At 41.1% G+C, this 15,423-nt stretch overlaps 1 protein-coding gene across 1 annotated transcript in view; it reads right to left on the bottom strand.

Annotated features, from left to right (window-relative positions):
• Positions 1–835: 835 nt before the first annotated feature.
• Positions 836–15,423, bottom strand: part of LOC139211001 (collagen type XIX alpha 1 chain) — a 92,630-nt gene continuing 78,042 nt past the window's right edge. The window contains exons 43-51 of the mRNA XM_070841238.1: positions 15,214–15,258; positions 15,054–15,116; positions 14,574–14,609; positions 13,066–13,110; positions 12,431–12,574; positions 11,449–11,515; positions 11,216–11,353; positions 7,805–7,882; positions 836–4,210 (exon numbers count right to left, since the gene is read on the bottom strand). Coding sequence (XP_070697339.1) covers positions 4,110–4,210; positions 7,805–7,882; positions 11,216–11,353; positions 11,449–11,515; positions 12,431–12,574; positions 13,066–13,110; positions 14,574–14,609; positions 15,054–15,116; positions 15,214–15,258 — 717 coding nt within the window. The 3' untranslated portion in view covers positions 836–4,109. The remainder of the gene's footprint in view (positions 4,211–7,804; positions 7,883–11,215; positions 11,354–11,448; positions 11,516–12,430; positions 12,575–13,065; positions 13,111–14,573; positions 14,610–15,053; positions 15,117–15,213; positions 15,259–15,423) is intronic.

A 15,423-nucleotide genomic window follows, 5' to 3' on the forward strand; every position in this document is an offset into this window, starting at 1 on the left:
GCAGGATCATGATTTTGTTTGGTTCAAGTGCCTTCTTCAGTTATTTGTTCTGTATGTGCTATTCTACCAAAGATGCATTTGCTGAAACCAACTTTTTAAAATTTATTTCTAAAGTCTAATTTAATTTCTTTATGTCTGACCGTCCTTTCAGCCCCGCATTTCAAAATAAAAAGGAGAGAGGATGAAAACATGAAAAACAAGTCACACTGACTTCAGTTTGTTGAACATGTTGTAAATCTGTAAAAAAAAAAAATGTTTGAGTTGTGGTTAATTATATTTCCTACAAAACAACCTGATGTGAGATTTTGCCTCATTGTACAGAATGACAACAGACTGCAGTCGTGCGTATATGAAAATATATTTTAGGGATGAGGGAGACCCTCATTAATGTTACAAATAAAGAAAACAACACGTGCAGTGTTTGATTATTTCTGTATACTGGGATCATTCTGTGACGATAGAATATGTGGAAACACAAAATCGATGTTGTTCACCTCAAATAAAAACAAAAATATTACAGTGGCCAAAACAATCTCAGCTCTTAGTAACTCTTCTGCACTTTTCACACAAATGCAGACACTTAAATTTCACTCTGAGCACTCAGTGTTTCTCATCTACATTCTTTTAATCTACATTTGTATGACAATCGGCTGATGAAGATCATGTGATGTGATTAAAAGCTCCCTACCAGCTCCTGAATGAACACTGAGGTGAGACGGTGAAGTGGGTTTTATAACACATCTTCGCATTTTTCATGAATTAACTTAAAAGACAAATCTTAATCTTAATATTTGAAACATTGTGTGTTAGTGCTCAAAAATCACAAGACAAGAAATGAAGCACTGAATAACATTTATTGCACATGTGTAAGGCAGGTGCCGGTAATCAGTGTCAGTAAAAGATGCTGCAAAGAAAAGTGTAAAATATAACCTCTGACATCTGGTAACCACGTACACAACAGGACCATCACCGCCTCCACCTTTCTACTGACGTCTACATCCAGGACTGCAATATATCTATTTTTACTACACATGAGGTTTCAATTGCTTTTTTTTTTTTTTTTAATCATTATCATTATTAAAAGGCAACAGTCAGTGTTGTGATATTTCTTTTTGTTTTTTTCCAAAATAGCTAATCATGTAGATGTGTGGTAAACCAAGACTGAGGTAGATATTCAACGAAACAAAGACTTTCATAAACACACATTAATTCACTCAGCACGACATGAGCTCATACATGAGCAGAGATGTAAGCAGCAGGCAGACATTTTTAATCCGAGGGACCATGCTGAGAGGCTGATCCATATTCCCCCTCATTAAAAGCTTATTTACAAGATTAGATTATATGTGGCAACGGGATCAACTTCCATTACAGTAAAATAAAATAAAATCAGCAATAATGTAATATGTGGATGTATAAAACTAATGTTATTGTTTAAAGTGATTTTTGCCAAACTTTAGGCATATAACAGCATTTCATTTAAAGGATACTTCAACCTACAACGCCTCCATCCTTTGAGTTTGTTTTCCTCTGACATTCTGCACTTAGAATAAATGGATTTTAACTGGGAGGGATGTAAAATGGCTGGCAGCAAATTGCTAGTGAAGTGGGCTGTGACATCAGCAGCCATTTTGTGTCCTCCCTAGTTATCATACTGTTTAGCTAAATTGAAGTCACAAACGGGTGCACATTAATATCAATTCAAGCTAAATTCAATATACGCAGATAGTTGCTCCCATCAGAACACCTAAAAGTTCAGATCGCATTAGTTTGCTGATGCCGTCTCATTTGAATTTGGTCAAGGTCGGCGTTATTGTCTTCGAGGGGAACCCATTAAATGGAATATGAAAATTAGCACGATGAAAGGACAGAAGCCAATAGAAGGAGGGGATTTTATGCAGCCTATAACCCAAAGAAAGATGGTTTTCCATTCACATTACAAGCAATGAGAAAATAAATGAATGTCCAGCAGGGGGCTCTTTCAACTCACAAATGAAGTCAGTTGCACACATTTGATTCAATACCCATCTAAAATTAGACCCACTCACACTGATAAAATTTGGCAGAGATAAAAACCAAGCCTGCATGCTGAGAAAAATATATATAAAAAAAAAATGCTCTGCAGCTTCAAAGTAAGATGCGAGTTATAATTCATATGTGTAAGAGAAGCATGATGATGTGAGGCATGAAGTGAAAGGGAAAGTGTCAAACAGATCTCAAAGGATGAAATACAGATAGAACCGAGTTCTTAATGTCACAAAATTTCAGATACACCCACAGAACATTTCAAACATTAATCACAACAGGACACTTAAAAGTAAAATTAAACCCTTTGAGTCAAACTCATTAAACAGCACTCAAAATGAAAGTTTCAGGAAAGTAATATACACTAGAGGCCAATTATGTTTTTCTACTACCACCATTGTGTAGTGTGGTTATCAAACTAAACGTTTAGGTCACTTATTGGATTAACTATTTGTGCATTTACTTAAAAATCTTCAAACCACAGCATTCATTTAAATAAGTAACATGTGGCCTGTTTGGGTCAAGCTGACTCAAAACGTTCTTCTGAATTATTAGTTGAAAACACTTAAAATTGCTGCTGAAACTTGTTAGAACAATAAATAAATCAAAACTCCAGTCTTAGTGACACACACAGGGATGGTCTGCAAGCTAAAAACCAGGATGTAGACCGTGAAAACAAACAACAAGAAAGTTCAAGTACATTTAAGAGAACACGTGTCAGCGAAACACAAAGTCTGAAGGCGTAGTGTAGTAGTCCGATTTCCTTTGTGTGGCTGAAAATCAAAAATATACAAATAAACCAGAGGAATCATCATACACAACACTTTGTAAACAATGTTAATAACCATCATCTCACACACACACACACACTTCAACATTCTCTTCAACATTTGCAGCAATGTATGATTGATAACAAAAGTGAGAACCTTTATGCGTCATTACAATGACAACTTGCTTATGTAATTATATTGTCAGGTCCCATTACAAGCCCCATTAGACAGGAAAAAGGAAAAAAAAAAAAACACAATCACTTGTTCAATCAGCTGTTCGACTTACTTACAGATTAAACCAACAGTAAAGGTGAATGTGAGGTCACACTCATTAAATATAGATATAAATATGAAACATTTACAGAACATTCGTTTCAAATCTGCCCTTGATGTACGTCTCTTATAAATAGTTGCATGTAGTTGCAAATCTCACTAATGAGTGCTCAGTTCTGGCGCTACCTAACCTACAGATAATGGGAAGACGTCTTTATTGGCGATTACACTGTAGATCTTTTTAAAAAAAAAAAAAAGATTATCGTGCACGCTGCAAAATGTGTCACGAGTGATAATTTCAGAAAACAAAACTAACTAGTAATCCAGAAATGTATCAATCCGCTTGCGAGCGATGATATTACTGAGTATCCGTGCTACATTTACTACATTTGCTAGTACCATCTTTTAAATACATTCTTGCAGAACACACTTAAAAATAAATAATTTCCATATCGGACACATCTGCTGCACTTTGGTTGCATAAGGAGTTTCATAAATCTGCAAATTTTCTTCACACGAACACATAAAACAAGTATATTCATTCAGCTAATCTCTGCTCGCTCTCACACACACACACACACACACACACACATGAGATGTACCTTCTGCCAGCACATTGGCTTATCTGAATAAGAACAGAAGAGTGAACAGGCATGCCCATTAAGGAGGCAAACAAATAATTAAGATCATGTTTTCAGACAGCACTGAATTTGATGAAACAAAGTCATTTCATGGTCTTGAAAGTCATAATGAGAGTTGACAAGGAATGCATTATATCACAGTAGGGGATGTGAAAACAAGAAATAACTTAAAAGTACCGCATTGCAAAAAAGAAATGAAAAGGTTTTCTATTGCATTCAAAACAAAATCAACAACAAAAATATCCTGGCTGCATCCAAATGTGTTTGTAAAGTGAAAAAAAAAGAGGTCAGCTGTGAGACTGTCCAATCGAACCGGGGCCGAGGACACAGCGAGGCCGACCTTCTCCGAGAGAGGAGCCGGAGGACTGTCTTCCATCCGCCCGACACCCCTCTGCTGGGTTCATAGGGATGGACGGAGACAGTCACTGGGGTCACACATCCCAGGAGGTCCACGGGGCCCCGGAGAGCCAGAAGGGCCCTGAGAAGTGATCCCAGGAGGACCTGGATGGAGAATCAAACATGATTAATTCCTGCACTGGCTGCAGGTTGTTATTAGTCTTACATCACATCCTCATTCACCCATTCACACGTCATTCATACAGGAGGAATCTAAGCTGGAGGAGACTGTTCTTTCACACACTTGAGGATGTGTTTCAGGAGTAAGTTGGGGTTCAGCGTCAGCGCCAAGGACGCCTCAACATGCTGACCCATAGGAGCTGGGGATGGAACCACCGACCCAGTCGGCAGAGCTTTCCATTAGAGATGAAACTCCAAAGTGTGATATGGCAGAAGCACACGCTCCCTCACACAACCACACACTGTCAAACACTGTCCGCACACACAGGCTGTGAAAAGCTGCATGTGGAAAGCATCACAAAGAAGTGTGACATCCTGTTTGGAAGTATGAAGCAATATATTAGTGGTTTTAAGCCAAAAGGCTACAGTACACTTTGTATCTACCAGACATATTCCTACAAGAGGTAGAGCAATAAATCAGAGAGGATATATTGACTGATATCATCTTATTTCTGATATATTGGTACTGTGTGCTGTAAATTCTTCTCCACATTATCATCTTTCCTTAAAATGGCTTCACTCCATTACATGTGTCACTTTCACACAAGCGAGCTCGGCCGAGAAAAAGCTGGATATCTACTTCACAATGAAGTAAGTCTTTCATTTAATAGCAATGAGAATGAAGGACAGAGACGGAACATTTGTCCACTCTGCAAGCAGATGAGACATTAGTATCTTATGTTACTTAGCAACAGCGCGCTGAAGTTGCAAAGCCATCCACGTTGCCTCCTTGTCTCTCACATGTTGTCCACACACACAAACACAGGAGGCAGTGATAATGTTTTCTTTCTGACGGGTCTCTGTAAGCCTATTAAAAAACCCTCCACTGCGGTCTAGCCACGGGAGTGTTCATTACATCAGTCAGACCAGCCTCAGCTTCCTCCTCTGCAGTTAATACAAAAGGAATCACAGGTGCTGCCTTGTGCTTTTCCTCCCTCTCAGAGCACAACTTGACCCTTTCATCAGTGCCACATCCATCTCCTGCTTAACTGCTCACACACAAAGCCGTCCGCGGTGCTACTACTGACAACAGCAATGCTTATTATCAAAAAAATAATGTATTTTCTGTCTGCTACGGCGACGGTGCTACAGACGGCATGAATCTGCAGAAGCACCATCGGGATGCACAGAAGCGAGGGTGGTCAGTCACACATGAATTACCAGTAATTACTTGAGATTATTAGTAGGTTTCATTCATTCAGATATTCTCAGATCTCTCCTGTGTTGTAATGCCCTCACGCAAACCTACAACGCTGAGATTGTCGCCTGCCAGAGGGGCTTTTACACCCTGATAGTAAAACTGATAAAACCGAGTTGTGTGGATCTCCTGTATATGAAACCCGTAGGTGGTTTAGCAGGAGTGAGCTGAGCCTCATTACGGTGGCCAAGTGACAGAAATTGTGGTGGGTAGGAATAATCTTCTGTTGCACAGGGATTTGTAAATGTGCAGGGAAAACCATCACAGTGGTCCAGCAGATGTGAAGCAGTTTTTTTTTTTTTTAAAGTACATTCCAGCTCTTTCAAAGATGCAAATACAGCTGAAGTCTAACCCCGCCAGTTGTGCCAGATGTGCTTCCTATCACTGTGCTTCCCTGGAGGTGGTGTCTTCCCCAGGGGAGCTGCAGCCATGTTCCCGTTGGCCGACACATGCATTATGCACATACATAGGTAGGATGGGTGACTTTAGGTTCAGCGGTAAACTCCTGCTGTAATCCCACTTCTCATCACTGAAGTTATTTGTTTTAGTTCACAGGAGCAGCGGACAAGCCGACATCTGAGGTTGTGCTCAGTGAAACTTTGGTTTTTGGGACACCATGGTGGGCTTTTATATTTTACAGGACGTCATTGCTCCATCATTGCAGCATTTTGCCCTCTAATGGGGTCCCATTTATGTCACAGCAGCGCCGGAGTTTTTGGAAAACATAACACCATTTGGGAACCGTGTTTATCTCCGACACGCTGTGATACTGAATGAAGACTGAAAGAGAATTTAAAGTTTGAGACTTGACACAACAGCAGTTTTGTGGTTTCATGGTGATATGTGCTACTCTTTCCTCTTTTTAGTGGACGAGTCAGAAAACGTGATGAACAGCGGTGGATGTGGAGGAGGAAAGAGCTTCCCGGTGATTCTGTGACTAATGTGGTCTAATTGAAACTCGAGCGTCTCGACTTCCAGAGGTGCTCTTATATAGAGACACAACTAACGTACTTCCTTATGTTTTGCAGGTCAATGGCTGGTTATTGGAAGGTTAAATGGTTAAAATCAGTGCTACTTTTAACCTTTCATGCATCTTCAGGCGTGAAAAACAAGATTTGAACTTTTTTCAACCCATATTTTATAAAGATATGTTTACATTGAAATATAGCTAGTGATACATGATGTACAATTCTACAATATTTTTCTGACCTGCAAGGATCTCTTTTTATAGAACATTTGAACAGAAGAAAATGAGCAACTTGGTATTTTCTGGTCTGTCGACCATCTTGGTTTCACTTTGATGGTTTGATGATGCAGTAGCTTCACTGTAGTGGCTGATGTGCAACTATGCCATCAAAACTCATGCATATACAAGAAAACAGCTTTTTGAATAGCTGCACACTGCTGTGACCTCTATGCATGAAAGGGTTAAACCTTTGAATTCAGTCAAAATTCAAGGCTTAGAATTATGATAGAAAGCAGCAGTTATTTTTTTGGAGCACAACAAGCTGTAAATATAACATTGACATAATAACGCAGATGTGGAGCAACACTGGCACTCATTTGGAGTCGTGTTTCCACCGGATGAAGTCCAATATTCACTCTTCTTTTAACTCTGTTTTGGTCTCCACCAACTCCTGAGGGAAATATCTGTCCAATAGTCACTGACTGGGTTGTTTAACACTAAAAATAGTCGTCTGCTGTTGGTGGAAACAATGCTAATAAAATCAGAATAAGTCTGTTCTGCACAGGCCACATCTATTGCATCTATTGTCTGTCTGTCTCTAAATATCCTTTTCTGTTGCTCTTCGTGAGGTTTCTTCCATTTTATCCTCGTTAAAAGAGTTTTTTTTCCTCATATGAAGTTAGGGTCATACACTGGGCGAGGCAAAGAGTGATTTGTGATTTCGGGCTGTACAAACAGATTCTGACTTGACTTAAAAGATGATGAAAAAAAACCTCCATAGCGCTGAGAGGAAGTGCAGAGTCAGCTGGTTATTCTCGGTGGGTTCATCTCTATGAATGACCCATTTCTCTTCACACAGTATCATTGTTAATGTGAAAATATTGATGAGTGCAGCCTTGAGTTATTGTTTTATAAATATGCAGTTAAAGCAACATGAAACACAAACTCTTCTTCTGACTGTAACAAAACATGATTTCCACAGTATCGCTCATTTCCTTCCTTCTCTTTGTTTATGTAACCTCCATTCGACCACATCTATGTGTTACATATGTACTGTGTGTCACTATGTGTTAAAACGGACAACACATGACACGTTCAGACATGGAGGCCTCTCAGTGCAGCGTGCTGTTCTTACCTGGCGGCCCCATGAGTCCTGGATCTCCTGGTAACCCCAAACCAAGCTGGCCTCGTTCTCCTTTCTGACCCCTGTATCCTGGGAACAGACATGACACTCGGGCTGAGCACAAATTCTGCCGAGTTGAAGTAGAACAGCGTGGAGTCACGGTCACGGGGTGTGCAGTACAGTTAGTAGGATTAATAGAAAATGCCGTAACATGAGGATCCATGTTTGCAACCTTTGTATCTGTCCAGGGACTCAGATTAGCTTCTTGATGAAATAAATATCGTGAATGTCAGGCGTCAAGTCTGCACTTCTTTTGAGAAAGGCAGCGTTGGTTGTTGGTGTAGAAACAGGCTACTCTGGATTCCCAGTTTCAATCCCAAACCTTTTAATAATAAACGTGCATACTGACATCCTGTCAAAATAGAAATCATCAAACAAGCCATCTGTGCGTTTGTTTTCGAAGAAGGAGGCGTTGTGGGCTTGTACAGCTTTCTGCCAGCAATCGGGCCACAAGCACACGTCTTTGAAGATTTCAGAACAGAGCAAAGAGGCTTTTTTCATTCGGAGGTCAGATATGTGGGTCACTAAAGGCATTCAGAGAGTGAAAAGACAGGTCTTATCAAAGGTGGACTCATTCAACAGAAAACAAACAGATGCAACAGATGCAGAAAACAATCATGTCTATTCATGACAACCAGACTCAGAGATGTAATTCTCTGGGAGAACATAAGCACACCCAAAAGATAGAATAGAGGTTAGCATATAAAACCTTTTTTCTGTTTGGCAACAGAACACAACGACATTGTCCCTATTTGTGTTAATCATTTCCTGTGATGATAATTGGTGGCTGCATTATTACTACCCCTACGATGACAAACTAAACAGCGGTACAAGAACATGCTTCGCCTTTTGAAAAAAAAGGCTGGTGAGTAGAACAAAATCAAAGCGTTTGGACACGACAGGGCAGCACTTGCGTTGCGTCTAACAATATGCACACACAGATTTTATACAAAAGCTTTCTCACTCCATGCAAAGCGGGTAACAGCAGCATACCAAGAAAGAATCTGAGGCACTGAGAAAATATTTCCCCATGAGGCACTTGAAGTAATGGAGTCTCAGGACCAGCGGTTGCATGGAGTGCATCAGAAACATTGACAGGAGTATCAAGCATTGCACCGCCTGGCCCAAAGGGGAAACGCTTCAACGCTTACATGTCAGAGAAAATCTCAGAAAAAAAAGGCTTATGAATGCTCCAAAACTGAGTCTCAAAGAGAGAGGGGCTATCCACACATTGCCGCAATAATGAGACTTCTTTCAACACTCACAGAGCCTGGGGCATTCATTCAGGGAGGAGGCGTTCCATGGAGAAAAGAGCACTGTACCTTAAGCAAAAAAATACTGAACAGCACAAAGGGCAATAAGCTTGGGTGACACGCCGGAGTGGAGCACTCTGATAAATCAAAAATGCCATTCTGTGTCCGTACTTGGTTGAAAACAAATTGTTTGGAGGGGCACTAATGGACACAATGCGTTAATAAAGAATAACATCGCCACAGACCAGTTTTTCATGCTTGATTGATAGGATCCCTGCACCTGTTGTACACTGTTGTAAACAGTATGAGCATCTATTTATTCATGCTATGCTTTACAAAAGAAACTTTCTATGGGCAGCTGCTCCATCATTAGACCAATTACTGTGAGATATTTACCGATATTTCCATATCATACAGCACAAAGGAGAGCAGCTCTGAACCACACAGTTTACAGCCTGATATAATCTGAGACACTTTGATTCAGTCAGTATTAATGAACACACAGAACGCACTGAAATACAAAATTAAAAATAAATGTTCAAACAACAAAATGCAGAATTCATGAAATATGCACTTTAACATAATGACTTACAGCAGTGAGTATTTTCATTACGAACTCAAAAGTAAAAGATGAATAGGAAGATGAATGAGCTCTCAATTACAACAAAGGAGGGGGAAAACAAAAAAAAAAAAAGAAGAAGAAGAGGAGGAAGAGGAAATGATGCTCTTCAGCGTGCGTCCTTATGGGTATTCTCTAACAGCTTGAGACTTTCACCCAAGTGAAATCAAACCATGAGGAAAAGAAGACTGTGAATTCAACAGAGGGTTATTTTTCTCCATAAACAATTCATTTTGGCATATTGGAGAAGAAGTCAAATTGGATATTCCAGAGGAGCACAGTCTCCAGCAGAGGATGACGAGAAATAATGAGGAAATATTACCCCGAACTCTCTCCCCAGCTGAGTGGAGGCACAAGTCAACAAAGAAAAAAATTAAGAAGTTGTTGAATTTTTGATTTATCATGGGAAATAACTTTCTTCTTTATTTTCAATAAATATTTATTGCAAAGCTGCGTTAAGAATCACCTATAAAACACTCTTTTCAAGCATAAAAAAATAAAACTAGCTAAACAAAATCCAAGACATGTGTAACGCCGGTGGCATTAACACGGCACAAATATTCACAGGCGGTTTGTTGCCTAATTAACTCCATCATTGGTGAATAAAAGCAGCATTTCATATCATAGCAGTGGGTAAACTGTAAATGGTCTTGAATAATGTGAGGTAGATACAAAGCTTGAAGAGGAAGGCCAACGCAGTGTTGTAGCGCTTTGATTGGCACCAACACGTAACACACTCCTCCTCTTCAAAAGTTAAGATGTTATAGTTCTGCTGTGGACGCAACACAAATCTAACCAAAGTTGAGGTAAAGCCTGACCAGCAAACCATTAGTGTATGAGCAGTCAGAAAGTGGGAACACTCTGATAAAGATCGTCCACTCTCTGTCCTGACTATGCTCCTTTTGCGCTTTAGAAGCTTTCTTTCCTGGAGTGAGGTATCAATACTGGGGCTCTTGCTTGTCCACATTGATAATACTTTCTCTTATTCACAGCCAATTCTTCGTTTGTCTTCATATTTCCCAGAGAGCTGCTGTGCACCACACTCCTGGCCTTTCCTCTGCTTCCCGCCCCTCAGTCTGCATTGATATATGGGTCTAAGCAAGAGAAAAATACCCATGAATCCCTACAAAATACACGTGCCAGCCTACATTAGTGCCCCCACCCCAATCAGTCTCCAGTGTGTCATCCCAACTCTTTACAAACAGAATAAGAACTTTAACTGAAGGCTGTTCACTCGGCGTGGGTCATGTCACCCTGCAGCTTTTGAGTAGCAGTAAAAGATGTCTCCTTCAGAGATACATGGGTGCTGCAGCATATGCTAGTTTGACCACTTGGTTTAAAAATGCCAATGAGGGTTAATTAAGTTTCACATTTCTGAGCAATCACAGGTCAAAGAGTGTTATTTCTAATTCCTATCTTAACAAAAGTGGTTATTTTTCTGAGGTGGTGTTAACATCCAGCCAGTCACAGTGTGGCAGCCTGAGCTCTTACCTTGAGGACCGGGAGGTCCAGGCTCTCCTGGTGGTCCTGGTAGTCCGTCCTTGCCGGGAGGTCCCGGAGGCCCTTGGATTTGTGAAGCTAAAATGCCTGCATGTGTCTTCTGTGGCATGACGGTGCCCGATAGTCTCTCTACAAAGCAAGGTAGCTCACACTCAGAATACAACAGCACAGAGAATAAAGATGGGAAGAAATGTGCAAATAAATAAATTTGGAACAACTTGTACCTTCGAAGACCCTCAAAACTTCACCTCTGATAAACATTTTGAGTTCCTCCATGAAGCTGGTATCACCCTGTGTGTGGTGGAGAGGAACAGATTCTAACAACAACAACAACAAAATACAATTAAGAGACAACCGTGAGTGATCTTTCATTCATAGTGCGCTGACAGCAGAGGAGATTCAGCAGTTATCACGACATGAAAATCCAATGGATGCCTGACATGCATTTCCAAACCATCTGTACAGAAAAGAAGGCAGGGAGGATAGATCAGCTCTCTTCTGACTTTTCTGACATTAAACCCAGCTGGAAATACAATGGGTCTGATTGTTAAATTCCATATTCTAACTTTATAAAGTCTTATTTTATGTCCACTTCTGTAGTAAAGCATCCTGTGCTTAAGGGGGATAGCATGTCTTGTTGCACCAACTCTGTATGCCTCTAAATGTATGTGTTATCAAGGCAGATATATAAAAATGCCTGCTCTGCCGCTGCTTTATGTCCCTCATGCTAACTTTCCTCACAAACATTGTTATAGCTTTCCAGGGCTCAAACAAGGAGAGACTTGCACCTTGGATCTTTGCATTCAAAATGGTTTTTCATCCGTGTTGTGAATGTTATATAACTGCTGTGACTGTGCACAGTATGTGTAAAATGTCTGTGACACACGGAGGTGTTTTCACTGCTCTGCAGCGCTCCAGGCACGCCCACATATCTGTCTTTCTCTCTGTCTCCATCTCTCTCCCTCTCTGACCTTCTGTTGCGCCTGGATGAGGAGTGGGAAGCGTTGAGCAGAAAGAGAACAGCAACCTCCCTAGCAAAGCCTTGTTTGATGTTTCATGCAGAGATCTGTAGCCGCACCATTTTTTCCATACAGGGAACGAGAACTGAAGGAGTTACACAAGCCCGGGAACGTAGCAGGCTGATTAAAGCTTTAATCATGTGGCGGGATCTGTTTGCTCAGAGGTATCTGCAAATGTAAAACCTACCAGGAGGCTCGTGCTCGCTAAATGTCCTGGGGGGCCAGGATCGCCTTTTTGGCCCGTTGGTCCGCTTTGTCCAATAGGGCCAGGATCTCCTGCGCGACCCCTCTCGCCTTGAACACCCCTCACTCCGGGAATCCCTGGATCACCCTGCAGTAAAGAATCCCAGACATGTCTCAGGTGTATGTGACGCAGTGTAGTTTAGATCTGCTCCAGTTTCTACAGCATAACAACCAAAGCCACATTTCCTGGCTGGCAGAAGCTGTCACTGTTTTCACTGACTAATATGCAACTGTATCACAAACATGCTCACCACACTGACCTCCTCCTCCTAACGTGTCTAGTCAGTCACCTGGGGTTCTGTTTGCAACTATACAGCTAAAAGCCTTGTTTTGCATCCTCTATTTGCAATAGATTACGGCAGAAGTGTGACAGAGCTCTTTATTTTTTGCTCTGCAGATACAATAGGACACCGCACTGAGCACTGAATGCCTTTATCTAGTGCTTATGTGCTTGTGGGGATTAGTCATATTTGTGCTGACGTGAAGACTTTCATTACTATTCATCAAAACCTTTTTGTGCATTATAGTCTGAGTTATAAAACTGCTTCTTTTTAGGAAAACAGGAACGGCGCTACTTACACGTTCTCCTTTGGCTCCTCTGTCCCCTGATGTACCTGTAGCTCCCTTAGAAAAAAAAAAAAAAGAAGAGAAATATATTTTATGGCTTTGTTGTCATGGAAGAAATTAAGCTTTTCAGCCACTACACCAAAAATATTCCAATATTGTAATATTGTAGATATGAAGCTGAGAAACCCAACATTTGACATATGGTGATATTTACTGTATTTACAAAAGTTTCTGTTGCCTTAAGAGAAAAAGAAAAAACATCGACCAAGCTTCCCGTGAATTCCTTGACTTTGAGAAATGTACACTTTTCAGATGACGGTGCATTGATTGCTTCTTACTCAGCTCAGGTGTATTGCTTGTATAATATGTCCCTGTATAGCGTTTCACCTTCTGCAATGTCATGGCTTCTCTGCATCACTTCTTGTTTCGTTTGAGAAATGCCTGCTACCCAATCAGCTGTCTGTACTGTATGGAGGTCTCTGGCTTCATGTCACAACATCTTGTGTCTTCAAATCTCTCCCTGTCACTCCTCATCGCTCCCCTCTGCTGTGCTCACAGCAATACCTCTGGGAGCATCTTTGTATCAATTTCCTGCTGGATTACAGGAGCTATGCAAAAGACAATCTGGCATGATGTGGTTTTAAAACGGGCATCTCTTTGTGATGCTGTTCTCCCCTGCCTGCTTTAATCTGCAGTACTCTGTATTCCCCAATGCCTGATGGGAGGCTTAAATCTATCATCTTGCCCACTGAAATGTGCTTCTCTGAGCATTACATTAAACCTCAAAGCAGTGTGCGAGGAGTCTGAGTGGAGGAGCAAAGCCACCTGCTAGATGGCACTGTTGCCCCACCAAAAAGCCCGGCACCGTGGCACAAAGACACGAGGATGAAACTGGAGAAGGGCTCTGTGGAATGGTGATATTTTGATGGAAGGACATTAACTAATAATAAGAGGAAAACAATAAACTGTTAGCGCTGCCATTAAACTGTTAGGTGAAAATCATTCAAATCAGGAGCCCAAACCGTAACAATTATAGCCAAACCAGTGTGGGTTTTCGGCTGTATATTGCCTTGGGATTGGCTATTCATAGCAGCTTTGTTCTGCATGCTGTGAGCCCATTCTGTAAGATTATGTTGTAAACAGTGTAAGACATATTTGATCAGTCGCCTAAAAGCAGATTTTGCTGCAGTATTTATTTAAATTTTAGCCAGGTTGATCATGCAGGAAAATGCACATTTAATCTGAATGTCTACTGCCCTCTATTACAAACATTTTATTATTGCCTGAAAGCATTAACTGTATAATTAGGATAAAAAAGACTAAAAGTCAACAAAGCCTTAAATCTGCAGGATTTCATTTAGTTTTTATCATTAAAATCTCAAATATGCAAATAGGTTTAATGCACTCAGGATGCTGTAGCTTGGAGGGGGGGATAAAAATCTGCTGTGCAATCGTTCTGTACCTCAGCTGATGTAAAGCACTTTGTATAAGGGGATTTGCAGTGTGTTCGCACAACTCACCTTGATTCCAGGAGTTCCATCTTTTCCAGGTTTCCCCTGCTCAAGGAGTGCAACACAAACAAAGACATTTTCGTATCAGCTCCCACCTTCGATTGGATCAGCACTGTTGCACTCCTAGTAATCTCCGCAGTTAATGAGATATCTCAACCGAGGGATAATGATCCTGATTGCAGTGCGAACACTGTTCCATTGTGCGCTTACAGGGAAAATTACAGAAACTATTTCTGATGGTAATTGCATAGAGGAATGTAATCATCTACAGGACAAGCAATCGCTAACATACATATTTTGCCCATATTGTCCTTGAGTCATGTTCTTTTTTCCCATATAACTGGAAGACAACCATAGATAAAGCTGCTGATGCTGAGATGTGTTATTCAGCCCTACAGTGTTTCCAGCCTGGGTGATACTGGAAGGTGCTTTGGCATCATGTAGTAGTGATTATTAGGGAAGAGCAAGATATTCACGCAGCATCCTTACAGGAACACCTTGGGGTCCCTCAGGCCCTGGGAATCCTGTCTCTCCGATCGGCCCCCTCTCACCCTAACAGAGAACAGAGACAGCCGATCTGTCAGTCGGCTGCGACAAAGGAATGACACGTGGATTGACAGCTCAAAGAGAGTTAGACGCTGTGACTCACCGACTCTCCTGGGATGCCTGGCTCTCCACGAGTGCCGGGCTTCCCCTGTCAATCACAAGCATAGGAGGAGAACAGACCATGTTTGACAGGTCCTCAATGGTGTCATATCTGCAGCCTCTGTAGCCTCCCATTTAAAATATACCAACCAGCTTCCAAGCTCATAACCAAATGAAATACTGTTGTGTTATGGGACCTTTGTTATGTGTTCTG

The sequence above is a fragment of the Pempheris klunzingeri genome, chromosome 12 (assembly GCF_042242105.1).
Source record: "Pempheris klunzingeri isolate RE-2024b chromosome 12, fPemKlu1.hap1, whole genome shotgun sequence".
In the NCBI taxonomy this organism is placed as follows: domain Eukaryota; kingdom Metazoa; phylum Chordata; class Actinopteri; order Acropomatiformes; family Pempheridae; genus Pempheris; species Pempheris klunzingeri.